We start from the raw sequence: 19,876 nt of genomic DNA on the forward strand, positions 1-19,876 counted from the left end.
CTGAGCGTAGACATTCAGTGCTATTTATTGTTTGAATAATCATTGTAATAGGACACACCTGGGCAACAATACATACCTGTCAGTCACATGTTCCAATACTTTTGCTCACATGAAAAATGGGTGTGTTCAAAATAAAAGGTGCTATCTTCTAAGTTGTGTATCAGATCCAGATGTAAATACCAGGAAATAAAAGCTGAAATGTTGATCTCTTGTCTCATATTCATCTTTTGGTGTCAAACCCAAATGTTTTCAGTCTACAGCAAAAATAAAGGAACTGGCCTCACTGCTCCAATACTTACGGAGGGGAGTGTACCATAACATGATTGAGGCTTAATCTGTCGGTATAAGACATTTTGTAATCTTCCTGCTTCCCCCACGCTCAAAACTGAATTCTTCACTTAATATCGACACACAAGCTCAGGGATTTTGAGATAAAACCTGATTTTTAATGAAGAAAAAAAATAAACTTATCAAAATAAAATGACACGAAATGTTAATTTTCTCAAAATCAGTCGAGGCAGATTTTGAAAAAACATTTTCTCTTTGACACGGTTCAGTGATGACAAATTAAGATTTTTTTTTAGTTTTCTAGTTAAGCTAGTAAAGATCGTATTGTGTTTCAGTGCCCAAACTGACCCTGTCAGTTAGCCTTCATATCTTTCTGAAGGCGACTACACAGAGTGCACACTTCTGACTTTTTGATTTTTTGACTTTATTGTTCAGAGTGATTGTTTTTCTGTCTTGACCAAAAGGTGAAACTAGTATCTTCAGCAGCGTCCCACTGGGCTTCTACATCATGGGCAGCATGTTGATGTTAATCGGTGCAAAATACATAGCAGGTCAGTATCGATATTGTTTTTCAAAAAAATAAAACTTTTACAGCCATAGTATAAACATCTTAGAATCACAACCATTTGTCTCGCCACTGAGCTGGCTTGATGTCAGCTGCGCTTCCAAGTATAAACAAACCACACACGATTAATACAAGCAAAGGTGAAATATGACAAAGCTTGTCTGTCTGTGATACTTTTCTGTCAAAATTAGGCCACACCTAGGCTCAGACTCCCGGAGCCATCAAATGGAAAGTGGAAACGATCGCTCTTCACGCTGGACCACCTGTACTCTATTGCACTGTTTTTCCAAAAGGCATTCCAGAAGAAGGACGTTGATGATGAATCTTACCACTGACTGGAAAAGCAGGACAAATTTGAACTGACTTTTCTTTATCGTTCTCATCGTTTTTTTTTTTTTATCTATTTTTCTTTACAGCAGACAAGAGCACATTGTTACATTGGACATGAATTTTAGCAGGAGTGCGCATGCAGTGTTTTTTTTTGTTGTTTTTTTTTTTTTTTTCACTGGTGATACAGTATGAACTCTGAGCTTATTTATGTAGAAACTCTCATGACGGTAGTTCAGGTTGTTATCTTTCCACAGTGGTGTTTAATGAAACTCACTGTCTAATTTGCATTACTTGTTGTAATTCGATATGTCACTGTTATCACTTGAATGTTCTTCCAACAGTCATTTTGTGATGTTTTTGCTTTGTCTCATGGGAGCGGTGTACTAACAAGAGTCTATATATATATATATATATATATATATATATATATATATATATACATATACATATACATATACATATATATATATTTATTTATTTTGTAACAGTTGGGATTAAGACACATAAAGTTAGAAAACAAGGGAAGGAAGGAACAGGGGTTAATGAACTGACAAGTTTGCTTTTTGATGAAATTGACATTCTTTTACATACACGAATGTTTGTAAAAATTCAATGTGTATGTTGCGTAACGGGCAAACATGCGATGAAGGGCAATGATAAGCAACTGGCACACAATTTTGGATTTCTGTGTTCACACAATATATGAAGGCATTCTAGGATTAAACGGGCAAATGTAAATAGGTTTATTTCTGAATTTGACGGAAGCCAGGAAACTAAGAACACAGTTAGGGGATAAAATCTTAATCAGTTGGTTAATGTTTAATTTATCTTGTAGACAAGATGTCGGTCTGAAGGTTTTTTTTTTTTTTTTTTTTTTTTTTTTTTAAGGCCTGTCACGGTTGTCAGACTGGGCCTTGTTGCTCCTCTTGTGAATCTCTCTGTTATGTTTTGTGTGTTTTCTGGACCTGATTATTAGTTTTTATTTTAAAAAAAGCCAAACCAACAAAAAAAAACAAGGTTAAGATTCACTTTTATGAATTCATTGGTTATTCAATTCACAAGTCACATGCAAAAATCTTATGTTGAACAAATCAAATGCAAGTGTTTCATATGCACCCTCACAGATGACTCATGAAGCAGTTTCATTGCACTAAAATGTTGAGAGTAAATTATTTAATTCAGAGGGAGCTTTATGAAACCATAGAGCTCTTTATCTAGTTCCCTTTAGTGTATAGTCAAGGTTGGAAGAGATAACCTTGAGGAAGTAGAAGTGTGTAAATGAATGTCAGTATTTATTATATTGCCCAACATTCGTCATGTTTGTCTACTGTGTGGATCAGAAACCGAAAGAAAGCCAGCGCTTCTGTTTGATGGAGTTGTAATGGGTGTTTTAAGAAATGGTTTAACGTTTGCTCTGGATAATTAAGCATTTATTTATTGAATTATACAGTCCACGAGAGGTATGAAATAACTCGGTGTTCTTTTGGGATATAAAGACAATTTACCAGTGGATATTTATTTCAATGGATTGAAATGAATGGAAATGTCATCTTGCTGCGTACAATCCCGTTGAGCTTCTTAGTACATTAAAGGGACATTTAAGCCCAAGTTTGATGTTCCAGATATTCTGACCTTTAAAAAGTTTGTGGCTTATTTATGAAGAGCAAGGAGGAAATGTAGAACAGGCATTACTGGGTTGGAAATGCGATGGCTTCAAAATGACGAAACTGCGTGTATGTCGTCGGTTCTTGCGTACGGATACAGGTGTTACGGGAGAATAAATGTCAACAAAAATGAACTCGCTTTGTCTTGAATTTTCCTGTTGCACTTTGGTTTTGTATGTCGCAAACCAAAAATATCATTTATACCCATCTGATCACCTTTAAAAGTGGCTGACAACAAACTTTTTTTCTTTGTTTTATTATTATTATTATTTTTCATTAATTGTTTCTTGGACCGTGGGGGTTAATCTGTAACCATAAACAGAACTTTGCTTTCTACAAATCTATTAATCTGTTAAGTGGCTTTAAAAAAAAAAAAAAAAATCTTATTCCCACTGTGTTTATGACAAACCCAGGCTGTATTTTTTGAAGCGCTGCTTGCCTTTGTTTAAATCTCAAGAAATATGAGCCGTTGACAAGGGAGTGGTTTGTGCCAACTGCAGTACAAGTTATTCAGTACTTGCTCTCAAACCTGCTGTATGTTTCAGCTCTGAGACACGGGCTCCATCCCGCAGATGTTCCAGTTGTGCTGCGCAGCTTGATCAGTAAGTCTTTAACAGACATCTAAAACTACAAAATAGGGATTTTCTGGGGGGTTTTTTTGTTTGTTTTTTCCACAAGCTTAGTGTCAAAAATGTTACAAAAGAAAAGGCAGAACAGTGTTTTCTTTATTATATACTTAGCAGGAAATATTTGTTTAATTACATATAACTCAGTGTTTTCCTTGCCATACTCAGGGTTGATATGTGAAATTTGCCATGCAGTTTAGGTACTTATCCACTTATAAAGGCCTTATTGTTCAGAAGCTTTTCTTATGTATGCAGAGCATTGAGGTCATTTGCATATTAACCGACCTTTAGCAGCTTGTTCGGATGTTAAACTGACTGGTTGCACTGACTTTTCTCGCACACTATTTTTTATTATCAAGATCTGCAGATAAGGATTTACCTTAAATATATTTTCCTCAAAGGATCCTGTTCTCAGCCTGAAATTTCCAAAAGTGAGCAAACTATATTGAGCTGGGTTTACTGTAATACCTTTACTTTGAAAGTGACATCAGGCTCTCCTCAGTAACGTGTCAACCAGGAAGTTGAGCCAGGTGTGGGACATTTTGTCTGGCAGTTTTTCCCTCATTTCTTGCTGTGACAGGCAGGAAGGTGCAGGCAGGTGATCCCGTCATACATGCTTTGTAATTACACCCCGTCAATCACACTTTGTCGATTGCACTGTTTTGACATTCAGTTTACATTCCAGGTGTGTGAGAGAAGAGAAGGTTTGGCTCCAAGCGGTGTGGTGTGTTGATGCATAACTCCTTCAACATGTTGGATCCAAGAGTGAGCGAGAACAGAGGAAACCAGATTCTGTCAACGGCCACCGACTTCAGCCAAGATTATAAAGGTCAGTCTTTAATTACGGTGAACAGATATGCTCCAAATTCAAAGGTATGAGATTCTATACACACACACACACACACACACACACACACACACACACACACACACACACACACACAGAGTCTCTTATTTTCTTGTCCCCGAACATGTGAGTCCACTTGTTGTGTCTTGACACAACAGGTGGACAAGGAAGTCCACTTGCTTACTGTTGACATTCGAGAGCAGGCCAATTCTTTGCATCACGGCCCAGTGCTTTTATCTAACCAACCTTGTACTTTCAGTAGAAAATGAGCCCAATAACATAAAGTTGTTAGACAATCATGATTAACATTTTTTTACACAATTAATTATACAAGGTTACCTGACATGTTGATAATGACGTGTTAAACACATTTTACTCCGACTTTAACACATCACTTTCAAGAGTGAACTAAAAGTAGCATAAAATGGAAGTAAAGAACAAGTACCTCAAAATTGTATTAAAGTACAGTGCTTTTCACCACTGCTTTGTATTTCTACTCTACTACATTATATTTGTCATTATATGATAGCTGTTTTTTCCCTAGGCTTTCTCATCACTGATCCCAGGCCACCAGGATACATCCAAGCTATGCAGAAGAAGAACACTGTGAAAGAGCTGCTAAAGATGAAACGACAGGTTAACGAACAGGTATTTCAACATGGTCATGACCATTATAAGAAAAGTTCAAGATATGTTAGATAAGATTTACGACAGGGTTTCCTTGTAAATGTTGCAATCAACTCCATTATTCACCTGTTTGTAAAAAATATATATACGTGGGAGTCTTATATTATTATTATTATTATAGTATATTATTATATTACACAAGTTATGTTTACGAGGATAGAGAAACTTTGAGTACGAGGAAGAAGTAGCAACAAAGTAGATCTTCTCAAGATTGGTATGCAAATCGTTCAAAGGCAGCACCAAATGTGGGTGTGTATGTTACAAAAGATAGCCAAATTACATTATTCACAATTTGAACAACAATAACAGTTTGGAAATGATTCTCTTTTAGGAATGGAACTTCTCACAGGAGGGCACCAACACGGAGCATGAATTTAAATGTGCAAAACTCGAACCCTTTGACAGTGATGCGAGTCCTCACATACTGAGCCCTCGTGCACCAGCGAGCCCCAAATTTACCCCAAATTTCCATCCCGCTTCTTCTCAAAATGGTCACATTACCCCACAACAAATGCAACATCCAGCTCCGCAGGGACAAGCGGCCCCGACCACGGAGGTCAAAATGTCTTTATTTCACTGGCAAATACAACAGGAGGCAAAGAGAGTCGGAGGAGTTTCCCCTGAGCTGCTGAACAAGCAAGACGCAGATGGTGACACGTACGTACGGGTGAACAAAGTCGGTATTTAGACCAACGATTCCCAAATACAGTCGTCGCAAAGGTGTACATGGCGAGGACAGACATAAACAGCAAAATAGGATTACAATTTGGCGCGTTGCTGATTTTTTTTGTAAATTTATAATAACCAGTACGGTGCTTGTCAAACTAGAAGGACACCCGGAGAGCGCAGAACTCCGCCAAAGCCTATGGGAAAAAAAATCAAATTCATAGTAAATGATCAGGACCTCTCCCAAAATTTAATGGGCTTTTCCCTGGCCCACACTTCATCCCTCCAACAAGTTGGGTGAAAATCGGCTCATTATTATGTGTAATCCTGCTGACCAATGAAAAGACAAAAAACATAGTCTCCCATAGTCAGACCCATGTCCACATACCAGGGCATAGGGAAACCCCAAGCGCACGCACGGGATCAAAAAACCACCATTTTAAAGAGAATCGCCAAAAATGAACCATTTATCATAGTCGGAGGCTATGAAGACTGAGAGAATCTTTGGGTTTTCAACTTTCCCACAGCTCATGAACTAACCAGATGTGACATACGCTTCGGTCAAAAAATGAAATAGAATTTAAGCTTGATATTGTGACTCAGATGAGGATTCGAGCCGTCGTGATCCGTGCGAGGACGGTTGAGCAGGGCTGCTGTATCTTTCTATTTATAAATATCATAATATCATATACTTTACATACCTGTACAGCACACACTTGCACTTTAACTGCTCTTTTGCACTTCTGGTTAGATACTAACTGCATTTCGTTGTCTTAGTACGTGTACTCTGTGCAATGACAATAAAGTTGAATCTAATCTAATCTAATCTAATCTAATCTAATAGCTTATGACATGCTTTCAAGAGAGTCAGAGTGGATTTTCAGCAGAGCGAAAGATACCTGCGATTGTAACATCCGGGATGTTGAAATAGGTCTATATTTATTAAAAATAATAATAAATTTTATTTATAGGCGCCTTTACAAGGCAATCAAGAACACCTTAGCTAAATGTGATAGGTAAAAAATGCTATTGTTAGCTTCAAGAAATAAGCAAAAGTAATTGGCCATTTTCTTTTCCAACTGCCAGGTTTCTGCACATCGCAGTGGCACAAGGTCGACGGGCTCTGGCGTATGTGCTTGCTGCAAAAATGGCCAGCTCTGGCTCTCTGGACACGAAAGAGCACAACGGACAGGTACACACGGTCGTATGTGTTTATCTCACTGAATTAGTACTAAGAGCTTATTTATGCTGAGTTTCATACTCTCTGTACACAGACGGCGCTTCACATTGCAGCCACCACCAATCAACACTTGATTGCGCACGACCTGCTGGCGAACGGAGCACAAGTCAACACTCGTGACTTCTGGGGCCGATCTCCTTTGCACGTGTGTGTCGAGAAAGGCCACTTTCTCAGTCTTCAGGTAAGAATTCAGCGTTAACGCAGCAACACAAGTCAAATTTAAAAGACTGGATTCGACATCTTCACGGTCAGAGGTTCAGTCTCAGCGTTTATGAGACTTTGTCAATTTTAAAATCCAACACCCAAAGCAAAAAGTCTGTATGACTGTAAGAAATAACATTCATTTGTTTGACCAAATAGCTCAGGCCGTTAGAAGGCCGGCCAGTACCCTGGGTTCGATTGTTTGGAGAGTCAGTCAATTTTGAAGTCCTGTTATAAAAAAATGAATAGTATAGTATGTTATAAAAAATGCCTTTAGTGTAGTAAATCATAAAAATGTCATAGTATAATATGTCATTAAAGAAAAAAAGTGAGAGTCTGAGGAGGGGCCTCCCAGGAGGAGGCAGTGTCGAGAAGGGCAGGGCAGGGCAGGATAGAGGAGGGGAGGAGAGGGAAGGGTAGAGGACGGATGGGAGCCTGAGCTATTAGAATTTCTGACCAGAGACATATAAAGGCCCTTTCTAACAGTGCCATTCTTTCATCTGGATGTGAGAAAAAACTCACATTGCATTAAGAATTGAACCCACTGTCTCAGATATTATTATCCATTAAAAGATTGAGCTTTTTCTTTGCGCGCCAGCCTTCAAAACTCACTGTAGCGCCCGAGGATCAAACCCGAGACCTCAAAGCTTCAAAGTAGTTCTCTTACATCCTGCGCTGTCCGGTCGGGGACACTTGAGGGTTCTTTACACGACATCTCGCTCCGTCCCTTGTAAGTCTGTGACAATGAAGCTCCTGCCTATGTTGCAATTAGAAAATGTATAGTTGTAGTTATTCTAGCACATTTTCTAAATGATCGATTTCTTTTTATTACTTATTTCCACAGAGCATCTGGAGGACCCTAACTGCGAGCGGGCGACCGATCGACATCGACGTTTTCAATTACGACGGTGAGGAGGTTTTATTTTTATGAAAACTTGGGAATGCTGATATAAAATATCTCTGCGATTGAATAATACTGTTCTCTCTCTGGAGGTTTAACCCCACTCCATGTAGCGGTCCTGTCTCACAATGCGGTCGTTAAAGAGCAGCGGTGTCTGGAAAATCCTTGTACGTACATGGCGGCGGAGCTGGTGCGGAGGAGACAGACGCTTGTCGAATGTGTTAAGACTGTGCTGCTCATGGGCGCCTCCCACGGGACCAAGGTAACCGTTACAAGCCACGCGGTCAAGTAAATACAACAGTTAAAACTCTGTATTAGGTGCAGTGTTGCGTCGTCAGCATCGCCCAACTTGGTGACTACAAAAATGACCTTGTTTTCATGCGGTGTTTTTCGTTTCATTGCCGCAGGATCTGAAAAGCGGACGGACTTGTCTTCACATGGCTTCTGAGGAGGCGAATGTGGAGCTGTTGCAACTTTTCCTCGACCGGCCGTCCGCGATGACCATTGTAAATGTTAAGGTTAGTCTTCGTTTGGGACGACGATATTCTAACGTCGGTTTTTCTTTTCACTCTAAAGCAGACGAGTCATCGACAAACCGGTTAACCTGTAGAAAACAAAGAAAATGCTGAACTGATACTAGGAACACTTGGGATTGAATTAGCTACAGACTTAGATTTGCAAAATGCTGAAGCTCAAACTGCGTGTAATGTGTACTTTTGCATCTATATGTTTCAGACATTCAGCGGAAACACCGCCCTGCACATCGTCAGTTGTTTGCAAAACCGCCAAACTCAAGTGGAAGCGGTGAAGCTGCTGATGAGAAAAGGAGCCGACCCCGGGTCCAAAAACTTTGAAAATGAGCTTCCCTCTCAGCTGGTGCCTGAAGGACCCATTGGTGAAAAGGTAAGGTGTGAAATCACGACTACAGCTAAAACTGTGTGTCACGTTATGTAATTTACTGACAGAAATGCGAGACGTTTGAAAACTCACTGTAATGAGGAACGAACTTTGTCGTGCGATAACATTCTTGTGGGGAACCCCGTTAGATTGGGAGAAATTAAATGTAAGGCAGCGTGATCAATTATAACACTTCCGGTAAAAAAAAAAAACAAAAAAAAAAGAGGAACAGGTAAATTAGACTTTTGTCTTTTTTTCAGGTGCGGATGATCCTGAAAGGAAAACGTGTTTGTGCTTAAATGAAGCTCAGAAACACTGTCAGTCAGACAGTCCACTCTATCTAAATATTATTTGCCAAAACAAGGCAGATGCAGGTTGTTTCAGTGAAACATGCCACATTGTTCATTACCATGTAGTGCTCAAAAGAAAGGGAAGCTATGACTTGTGTTTTGCTGTAGAGTAAGTAAATGTTTTCTAGATAAAGCTCGCAATCATCAATCAGGTGTCGGGAGGAATCGCGGTTCACTGTTAATACCTTAATACCTTATGGGATCATTTGGGCTATTTAAAAATATGCAGAGTTCACATATTATAGGTTGTTTCTTTTTACTGCGGTGTCCATACAGTCATGTGTTTGGAATAGAAAATACCTGTACATGTATTTTCTTGACATGTAAAATAACGTAAGTCACGTTGACATAATTTTACTGCGAACAGGTTTGAGTGTGATGTTATGTCATCAAAATGTTTGTTTTAAGAGGTTTCAATATTGCACATTTTGTACATATCTTTCAAATGTAAATTCTGTGTAGGCCGAGTCCAAAATAATGTAGATCTTGTGGAAAGTCTCGATATATTCCGGCCACGCCGTTTCACTACATTTCATTGTTAAATATACCGCAAGCCGTGCATTAACTGTGTGTGTGATTTTCAACTCAATAAATAGTCTCTTCACAATGAAAAGTTTAACTTGATTTTGATGTTTTTCCCACACGTGTAAAAATCGGTTTTGACAGATTTTAGTTCAGGTTCTGGCAAATCCGAACGCCTCGGTTAATCATACCGGCGATCACCGACAAAACGACCGAAGCACTTTGGTCAATAATCGATCCGACGTTCAAATGTATTTATTTTAATTTGTTTCCAAACATCAACTTACACGTTAATACAGTGTCGTCCAGTTATCCCCGTGTTTACACCATCAGTACCTACAATAATGTTGTACAGACACACGGAAAACATTTACAGTTTATGTCAACGAAATGCCAGACGCCGGCTGTTCGTAGACTAATTTTCAGCAAACAAACAGCTGTCAAATATAAATGTAGAAAAAGTTGACAGATGACATTATTTTCGGGAGTCTTTTCTCCCGGTCTCCAAAAAGCTCCGGGGCTCTGAGATCCTCTTTGCCCAGATCTCAGTGCCGCACGTGCTTTTCATCATTTCTTCTTCTTGTCCTGCGTGGTGGCGAACCACTGGTCCAGCAACTTCTTGCTGTAGTAGATCTGCCAGCCGTGCACCTGGACGGCGATGACGACGGCCAGGTACATGACGGAAACGGCCGAGAAGCCGAAGATAAAGCGGTAAGCTTTGCCGTGACGATAGAGCTGCTGCGCCACGGGGAACATCTCCATGCTGCCGTAGATAAGCGGGGCCACGCAGAAGAGCCCGGCTCCGATCATGGAGATTACCAGGTAGCTGATGTTGTTGCGAGGCAACGCCGAGAAGCTGAAGACTGTGGGAATTATGCTCAGGAGGTAAGGGTACTCCCACTGGTAAGGGGAGGCCACCACCTTGTGGGACACCAGGTTCAGCTGGCTCACCGTTACCTGAGAAACAAGAGACGTTAGAGAGTTACGACCATCTGCGAATAAAATAAATGCTTTTTTTCAAGGTTTTGTCATAATTGTGGTTTGCAATTACCTGAGCTGCCATCAGGATCCAGATGAGAAGATGGACAATGTTGAGTTTGCGGATCTCAGACTTCAAGGCGACACTGACAGAGGGGCGGGCGATCAGGGATTCCGTCGTTTCAAGAAAAAAAAAAAAACCCAAAACAATTCAAGTCACTGATGCGTTCATTTTTCAAACCAAATTTTACTTCCACTCGGGCAGCATATAGCTCTCAAATGTATCGCGGCACCGTTTATCGAGGGTTAACGAGCTGCAAATAAAATGAACAATTGAAAGTGCTTTGAGAGTTAGGCAGTCACTTGCAATTATAAACGTTAATATGTAACTTGTAAAGGTTTCCCACAATAATCCATCCAGTCTGCCATTGTAAACGTTAATATGAATTTTAATCCAGATGTCCTGAAACCCGTTCCCAGGAGATAAGTGGTAAAACAGTCCATTGCAGCGGGCTTCCTGAAGGATTTTTTTTTTTCACGACCCAGAAGTTGTTCTTATTAAACGGGTACCACAAGGGCTTAAATTGGGATTTCTGAGGAGGCTGAGCCTTTGTCTGCAGGTAAGTAACAGCCCCCTGTACTAGTCTAGATTAGAACGAATCAAGAACAGTTTATCACTGGATCGGGACAGGAAGTCATTATTAGAAGAATGTCTGTTTCTACTAGACCATCTTCAAGCTCAAAGGAGACAAATAATTAATAGAAATGAAATAAAATAGTCTTCAAAGTCTAACAACTGTAACAAATGGCCTCATAATGTCACCTGTTTATTTTACTCACGGGTTCTAGTAGTAGTTGTAATGTTATACAGGAATCGATGGCAGCATAACTTGAAAAGCAGATCATTTAACCTGCATTATCTCAGATCTAGGACTATTGTAATAAAGACAAACTGCGCACACAGAAAGCCGATTCAACATGAGTAATTATATTTCTTCATGGAGGAGGCTCTGAGACTTCCTCTTTGTAAAATGACACACACACAGACCTCATCTGGTAGTGTGAAGCGACGCGCTCCCGGTGCTGAAAGTCACTGCCGTCTGTACCTGCTGCTCTCGGACCTTCTCGAGAAGCCATGGTAAATGTCTGAAAGCAGAACACGTGGAGTTTTAATTAAGACAAGAGCCGCTGTAATTACAATAAAAAGGTTAAGTTATGTTGCAACCTTAAGTAAGAGTCTCCCCTCCGATTCCTGAGCAGAATTGAATAGCTAACTAACTGTCCGGTTACGTAGTGTCGGCTAGGTTTCTGTAGCTTCACATAAGGGCCAGGAAAAAGTTTTGAAGCTGCTGCGTAGTAAAACACACCAGCGGTTAATCGCAGCACTTACTTACCTTTTACGTGCCAGTGCTCATAAAAAGCCTGAAGGTATAAATGTGCGGGGGTAACACAGACAGCCGTGCTAGCCGAGTGCATCCGTACAAGGGAGAGGTGACGGACGTAAAGGGAAGTGTGACATCTCAAACTCCGATTGGTCAGAATCTCTCCGATTCAAACTAACTTTATTGATATGACAATATGACTTCAAAACAAAATTCGAATTATTCAGTGACTATAAACTTTATTTTTGTATACTTTAGTAAAAGAAAAACAAATTGCTAAATAGTATATACCGTATTTATGATGATAATGAAACATGAAATAGAGGTGAATGTAATGTTAAATGAGGAGTTTCATTTGTTATTTCGTTAGCTTCCCCCTCAGGCTGTCTATTTGTAGTACAGTTTTGTTTCTCCCTGGTTGTTTTGCATCTCTTTGGCCCGCATTTTAAATGCAGGTCTGAAGTGAGGTACCTACAACTGACCGCTCGTGATCGGGTCACTTACTTTTCGTTTAATGTGGCACGTCATGTGCTCCAAAATCATTTGTGATTATTACTGTAGTAATACAGATGTAGGAACAAGTGTAAAGATAATGAAAATCCAGTCAAGTCAAGACAACCGTTTTTATTTATCTATTAAAAGTCAGCAGTAAAAGCAACACAGACCAACATTCAGCCAATAAATGAAATCTATGATATCAAATGGTCAAAAGGAAAGAATGAAAATACAGTTAGTCTGGCAAGTTGTGTGTGTGTGTGTGGGGGGGGGGGGTACTTTTTCCTGTCCTGTTCTGGACTGCTATATCTTCCAAATAACATAAAAAGACAATAACTTAAAAACGATGGTCGAAAATACATAAACCGATTGTATGTTACGGTAACTTTGAGTAAATGCGTTGAACGATTAAACCGATATGATCTTATGTGTCCTGTGCAGTTTATAACTATAAAGCAATTTTTAAAAAAAAGGAGTGAAAAGTGAATATAATTTTGCAACAGAAAGCCTCATTGTTCCAGGAATTATTCCAGCCAAGTCACGCATATATCGTGTATGTATGGATATAAGAATAAATGCGCAATATAAACATGCGAGAATGATCACGACTGATAATATTAGGTCGTATTTCTGACTATTTTTTTGATTCCTACGTATCGTAGGCCGCCGCTCACTGTGAACCATTTAACTTGACCTATATTTTACCTTTGAACCCATAAGTAGTTTTCCATTAATATCTCCCGTGTTTATACACGTCTCTCACGTCGGGTAAAACACTGAGTGAACATATTGACCGGCTGTATGAGTCGGTCACGGGGAGGATCTGTCTGAGTTCGGGAGATACGGCAGGTAAGGAGCTAAATCATTTAAAAACAAACAAACAAAAAAAAAACCCCAGCTAACTCCACGCTTCTCTGAGCAGCCACGATGACGTCAATGTCAGCTGACCGACACGTAGTCACGTAACACTAACTGCACGGAAGTTACCGGCATTTGTTTACAAGGAGCAGAGCGCGGATGACGGGCACACGAAACATCAAAAGTTTGAGTTGTAAAACATATTTATCACGACACAAATATGATATAGACCGAATAGAGCTGTTAGTAAGAAAGCAGCAGATAGTACGAGCTGCGAGGACGAAGAAAACAAGCGGGTTTCAAGGGACTCAGACGAGGATTCCGAGCCCGCGTGAGTACGGCTCCTGTTTCACCGTTGTAGCATGATGTATCTTTGTGATATGTGTATGGGTTATATTTATAAATATCAGGATAGCTCATGACAGCTTTTCAAGAGTCATACTTTTTTTTTTTTTTAAATAATGTAGTGACTTGGGTTCAACAAAATAAACCTAAGCCACAGTGAGGGGCTGCTACTGGGATGCGTGGTTGTCATGAGGTGGCTCCATATGATAAATCAAAGCATCCGACTTGTGCTTACGATTACGATGTATTTATTTATTTACCGTGTAACGAAACAGCCTTTGATATTCACTCACATAGGTTGTACCAATAACTTGCATGAAAATAAACAAAAAGGCGTAAACATTGGGCTCTAAACGGCGACGGTCAAAAACTGTGTGCTTCTCCCTCTACTTATACATTTCATGTGTTGCCATTCAATGCGCCACCGACTGTGTCTATCAATCTAATACAAACGACAACAGCATCAAACAGTGAAGATAATGTGGCGTTAAACCTAGGATCGTCGACAGTTAATTGTGATGTTAAAGGGAAAACCAGTCATTCAGTTAAAAATGGCGATTGGACAAAAATATTTAGTTTGAGTTGTTTTTAGAGCATTTTTAATAAGAAATCGATGCTGCAAGTGACGGATATCACAACTTGTCAGAAGAAACGATCACGAGGGCTTTACTTTGTAGTAAGCGTGACGTGTAAAATGTGCCGATTTTGGTCAAGATTGCGTCCGTGATGATTTGTTTCTCACCATTAAAATATATTTATTCAAGAAGTGACTGTTATACGTAAAACTGCCGGACGGTTCTTCGCCTCAGAGACCGGTGAGGGAAGGGGAACAGGTCGCACCACATCAGGCCACCGCATTCGTTTATTTGAAATTAGAGATCTCCACTCAAACCAATATTTATTTGCTATTAAAGAATCAAAATCAGCATGTACGTGGATCTCCTCTGATCTGAAAACCACAGTCTGCAAGCAGTTAGCTGTGGCCAACGTCCCAGAGAAGAGTGTCTATCCAGTTACACAGAGCTTTGTATATATTTTTGTAATTATCTGATTGGTGAAAAAGTAGGGCAGAAACCATGGTTTAGACTCAGCTCTCCCTTTGTCGGTGCACAGGCTGGTCAATAGGGCGCCGCCCTCCCTGATGGAAAGTGATTTTTAAATGTTTTTATTTATTTTTATTTTTTCCAAAAATAATCGTTTAAAATTATAAAGAACGAGCCATATATATAATATAAACCATTATTTATGGGGTAATTTGTGTCCACGGTCACTTCCCCTCTCTCCTGGGGCGCTAGAAAAGTTGCCCCAGCACTGCAGCAGCTCAGCCAAAAAAAACGGGTAATTTAGCGTCATCAAATTTGTTTTTTGTTTTTTCAAACTTTATTGAACATTTCAATTTTACAATTCAACATAGGAATCTTCATTTTGCATTCTTATGTAAAACATTTTCAAACTCTGTTCAAAAAGCAAGGCAGAAAAATAAACTATGACATGACAACAAATTAATAACACAGGCTAATTTTTTTCACCTCCCAGCAGTCAGGATTAAAAAAAAAAGCAGATCTCTATTAACTAATTAATCAAAGCATCAGGTACCTTGACACAGGTCTTGTATCGGTTCTATGTGTCTGCCAAAAACAACAAATCTTAATTTCACTTTTAAAACATGTCAGTGAGGGTTTCTGATTCCTCCATTTACTTGTATGGATATGATATTTTCCCATATTTATGATTATATTAACCATATCAGAGACTTTCTTTAGTTAGGTTGTTTTTGTAAATTAAAATTTGTTGTGTATCAAATGGTGTGATATTCTCCATTTTTATGCTTAGCCAAAATTGTTCGGTAACTTTGCAAGAGTAGAAAAGATGTTCAATGGTTTCTGGTTCTTTGAGACAGAAAGTGCAGGGGTCAACCTCAAAACCAAATCTTTTTTTAAGCATTTCTGCTACAGGATAATAATTGTTTATGGTTTTGTATTGTAGTTCCTTTGGGGCAATTGGCCATTTACAATATTTATCTATGATGGATGGATTATCGCTTATTCTGAGTTTTGCATTTCTTGTATAGTCATGAAAAATTTTACACTTAAAAGCATTTCCGATGAATTGGTTGTTACATTTTTTGTCTCTAATAAGCATTTGGTTAATTTTTAAGTCTGGCATGACCGTTTGTATTCTTCATTGAGAGAGTGTGTTTTGTATTAAGTGTGTCAGAGCAAGAGGTATTGCTTTGCATATTCTGCTGAATTCCCCCCTGAAGGCATTTAGTTGTAAAAAATTTACCATGATCATCCATAAGGTCTATAACAAAAGTTATCTTTTTAACAAGCCACTTTTGATGTCATCAAATTTGTTAAGCAACCAGAAACAAGTGTCGGAAATCGAGACGGCGTCGTCAAGTGGACAAGAACAAGAACACGCAGAGCTTCAGCTACCCGTAAATTCTGTAAAATCGCTCTTGCTAAACCACTTCGAAAGGAGAACTTTGTGTTAAAGAATTTGGACCTGAGAAGCCCGGTCTGAATTTAACACAGCAGATACAGGAGAAAGGTAAAACTCACCAGAGGAGCTTCTCTCTGAACTGGTATGACATGAAGGCTTGGCTAACTGGATGTAGTTTTGCAAATGCAGTATTCTGCTTCCCGTGTTTACTTTTTAAAATGCCGGGGGCAGATATTACATGGACTGTAACAGGAGTTAGAGACCTAAAACATTTATCAGAGCGGATTAAAAAACACGAATGCTCGAAGGTGCACATGAACAACGCAGGATTGCGGTCAGAAAACACAATGAAGAGCTGGATCGAGGATCATTGAGTGTGTGAAATTCTGTGGAGCTTTTGAGTTGGCATTGCGAGGCCACGATGAGACAGCATTGTCCGACAACCCCCTGAAGACCAACTTTTGGACTGTGTGCTGACGGTTCTTTGAGATTGCATTGTGGAGGATATAAAAAGGGCAGATGAAACAAAGTTCATGTACAAATAAGACCACTCACCTGTAAACATTATATTGTAATTTTGTACTATGAGTATTCACTAATGTATTTAATCCAATTGCTACATGTTATGTTCCTATGACACAGTTTTTCTTAATCATCATCCAACTGTAAATGTCTCTCAAGAACTTTAATTTTGTATTAAGAGTAATCACTAATATACGCCTCATATCATTATCTGTAAAGCTGTTGATTTCTAAAGGGCAATTAAATTATTATTGTTTATCCCTAAAACAGTGGTATCTTTTGGTTTGGGTTCTTTTATTGGTATAGTTACTGAAAGCTTCTGGCACATACAGCCCCACCTAGAATATTTTTCACCAGCTGCCACTGGGGGAAAATTGGCTACGAGGCATCTCGCAACACAAGTTAACTGTGTTGCTGGCAGGAAGGGCTTCAGATGTGCCTTACTTGATGATCGTTTGACTTTTCTCCGACAAAATCGGCGTGCGTCTGTGTTTTTTGACAGTTGTTCTTGTAAGTCAAAAGCCTGTAGGTCCGGCCGCGATTATTTGGCAAATGCTGCCAGTGGAAAAGGACCGCTCCTTACCGAGGTCACTTTCCAGACCCTTGGGAGAAGGCTGACTACTAGGTGACAGGAGGGGACATTCCCTTTCTTGTAGTCTGAGTTGTGGGCAGTAATTGGTGGGAGAAGTGAGAGAGAAGAAAAAAAGCAAAAGAGATGACATCGGTCACGTGCGTAAGTGGCTTGGATTTAGAGAGGTTAAAAATGTATCCCAGGTTTATGTAAAGACTGATATAGTGGCTAAGCCTAAAATTTTAATAGGACACAGGCAATTATTGTTCACATATCTCAATCCACCTTCCTCTCAATGAAAGGTTCCTACCTATATATATTATCTAGCTTGTGGTTGCCAAAAATGTTGTCCTGCTGTAGTGTTAACAGGCTGGGTTGTCTGCGACCCCATGGAGACTCCGGTCCAGTTTCAGAAGAACACCGATGAGCCCATGGTGTGTAGACAAATGTCAGATATGTGCTGTGTACTCTGTTTTTGTTGAAGCAGTTTGCAAGTATGTTTCACCTTCACAAGGTACTATAGGATCTAGACTTAAGTTATTGTGTGAGCATTTCTTTAAGGCTACTTCACAGTAAAAAGAAGTAGAGGGTACTACTTTTGCACACTGCAGCTGTGTTCCTGTTTTATGAAAGTACAGATCCTTTTCAGAGCTGGTGTTGACATGTGTCTCCAGTGATCATGAATGGGCAGCTGTAAATATGTGTCTCTGCATGAGTGTAGAGTAAGCACCTCACTTCCCATGCAAACAAACAGTTATGTGTATTTATTGTAGTGTTAATGCCATAATTTAAAATTCACTCTTGTTGAAACGGGGCACCAGTCCTCTCATATCAGAAGCTGTGATTTCCCGATCTCTATGTCAAAAGAACACAACAGCTGGGTGTAAATAAAGGTGTTTATTAACTAAACTACTATCTACAGAGTAAATGCAATGACCAGTGTGATGTTATGGCTATACAGCTGATGATACAAGGTAATTAAATATTAGTATATTTTGACATCGACACAGTCAAGAGCAGAGGGTCAGGACTGGCCTACTATGAGTTGTGCTGTAGCTGGAGACCCTTGGCTGGAACCCAGGTTGCCACGGTGACGGATTCTGTCAGTGATTCAGCTCTGGTGGAGTTCGTGGCTAGCAGCTTAGAGCTAACTCCTCAGCAACGTATGAATTAATCACAACTGTTTTATCCCCTGGTGCATGTTTCGCATCTTAGTGAGAATCAGTCCTTTTGGTGTTGTTGTTATAGACTGGAGATTTTGCCTGTATTCTCCAGTTGCCCATTGGTTGATCCTCTGGAGCTGACCTGTTTGTCTTTACAATGAACTTCTTTAATGGCTTGTGACTGATGCCAGTGGATAAGAGAGTGTGTGTGCACAGCACTTAGAATGAAATATGTATTTGAAGTTCAGTGAAGTGTGTTGTAAGTTTTCCCTCTGCTTGTTTCTTCTAGGGCATGACCCCAACCACTGCATCACGACTCATCGACAAGGTACGTGTGATGAGGTTAAGCAGAGAGTGTAGCTCTCATGTTCTGTCTTCACTGTGTCTTTATTTGAAGCTTTTTGAGTGACAGTAGGAGGTTTAATATTTGCCTGTATTCCTTCTGCTTTTATGCAGAACTCTGGTAAATTGCGTGAACAGTGTTCCTGTCTTCATAGGCACTTGTGGAAATGTAATTGACTTTGGTCTCATAATTTAGTTGGTCCCCTGCAGTGTCCATTTGTGGTCTAGGTATATCTCTGTGGAAGGGAATGTTTTGAGGCCTTCTGACAGATGTTCCTCAGAAACGTAATTCTTTGATTGCTAGTGGCTGTTTTGATGATTAATGCGGTACGGTAGAACTTTTGTCGTTGAGGAAGAACCGTGGTTCTTTGATTGCTAGTGGCTGTTTTGATGATTAATGCGGTATGGTAGAACTTTTGTCGTTGAGGAAGAAACGTGGTTCTTTGATTGCTAGTGGCTGTTTTGATGGTTAATGTAGTATAGTTGAACTTTTGTCGTTGGGGAAGAAACGTAATTCTTTGATTGCTAATGGCTGTTTTGATGATTAATGTGGTATAGTTGAACTTTTGTCGTTGAGGGAGAAACGTGATTCTTTGATTGCTAATGGCTGTTTTGATGATTAATGTAGTATAGTTGAACTTTTGTCGTTGGGGAAGAAACGTAATTCTTTGATTGATGATTAATGTGGTATAGTTGAACTTTTGTCGTTGGGGAAGAAACGTGATTCTTTGATTGCTAATGGCTGTTTTGATGGTTAATGTAGTATAGTTGAACTTTTGTCGTTGGGGAAGAAACGTAATTCTTTGATTGATGATTAATGTGGTATAGTTGAACTTTTGTCGTTGAGGGAGAAACGTGATTCTTTGATTGCTAATGGCTGTTTTGATGATTAATGTAGTATAGTTGAACTTTTGTCGTTGGGGAAGAAACGTGATTCTTTGATTGCTAATGGCTGTTTTGATGGTTAATGTAGTATAGTTGAACTTTTGTC

At 39.5% G+C, this 19,876-nt stretch overlaps 3 protein-coding genes across 6 annotated transcripts in view; 2 read left to right on the plus strand and 1 right to left on the minus strand.

The window, feature by feature from the left end:
* Nucleotides 1–4,276, plus strand: part of LOC111644470 (glycerol kinase) — a 13,605-nt gene extending 9,329 nt beyond the window's left edge. For 2 of the 3 annotated variants that reach the window (XM_087170186.1, XM_087170187.1), the window contains 3 exons: nucleotides 753–839; nucleotides 3,393–3,449; nucleotides 4,159–4,276. In XM_087170186.1, coding sequence (XP_087026312.1) covers nucleotides 753–839; nucleotides 3,393–3,449; nucleotides 4,159–4,166 — 152 coding nt within the window. In that variant the 3' untranslated portion in view covers nucleotides 4,167–4,276. Of the gene's footprint in view, nucleotides 1–752; nucleotides 840–1,044; nucleotides 2,982–3,392; nucleotides 3,450–4,158 lie in introns of those variants that run through there. The other variant, XM_023393377.2, reaches the window with a different exon arrangement.
* nfkbiz (nuclear factor of kappa light polypeptide gene enhancer in B-cells inhibitor, zeta) overlaps nucleotides 4,172–19,876 on the plus strand; it is a 19,404-nt gene continuing 3,699 nt past the window's right edge. Inside the window, exons 1-10 of one of the 2 annotated variants that reach the window (XM_023393310.2) lie at nucleotides 4,172–4,302; nucleotides 4,865–4,968; nucleotides 5,339–5,664; nucleotides 6,760–6,865; nucleotides 6,948–7,094; nucleotides 7,959–8,022; nucleotides 8,108–8,277; nucleotides 8,423–8,533; nucleotides 8,751–8,918; nucleotides 18,833–18,871. In XM_023393310.2, coding sequence (XP_023249078.1) covers nucleotides 4,206–4,302; nucleotides 4,865–4,968; nucleotides 5,339–5,664; nucleotides 6,760–6,865; nucleotides 6,948–7,094; nucleotides 7,959–8,022; nucleotides 8,108–8,277; nucleotides 8,423–8,533; nucleotides 8,751–8,918; nucleotides 18,833–18,871 — 1,332 coding nt within the window. In that variant the 5' untranslated portion in view covers nucleotides 4,172–4,205. Of the gene's footprint in view, nucleotides 4,303–4,864; nucleotides 4,969–5,338; nucleotides 5,665–6,759; nucleotides 6,866–6,947; nucleotides 7,095–7,958; nucleotides 8,023–8,107; nucleotides 8,278–8,422; nucleotides 8,534–8,750; nucleotides 8,919–9,172; nucleotides 9,876–18,832; nucleotides 18,872–19,876 lie in introns of those variants that run through there. The other variant, XM_087170188.1, reaches the window with a different exon arrangement.
* LOC111644428 (protein jagunal homolog 1-B) lies at nucleotides 10,024–12,282 on the minus strand. Its single transcript, XM_023393305.2, has 4 exons — nucleotides 12,157–12,282; nucleotides 11,811–11,908; nucleotides 10,836–10,908; nucleotides 10,024–10,741 (listed from the first exon to the last, which is right to left on the minus strand). Exons 2-4 carry the CDS (start codon nucleotides 11,897–11,899, stop codon nucleotides 10,352–10,354), a joined length of 552 nt encoding a protein of 183 aa, XP_023249073.1. The 5' UTR covers nucleotides 11,900–11,908; nucleotides 12,157–12,282; the 3' UTR covers nucleotides 10,024–10,351.

Source organism: Seriola lalandi, unplaced genomic scaffold (assembly GCF_002814215.2).
Source record: "Seriola lalandi dorsalis isolate HSWRI2012SDOR001 ecotype SW California unplaced genomic scaffold, Sedor1 jcf7180002054933, whole genome shotgun sequence".
Lineage (NCBI taxonomy): Eukaryota > Metazoa > Chordata > Actinopteri > Carangiformes > Carangidae > Seriola > Seriola lalandi.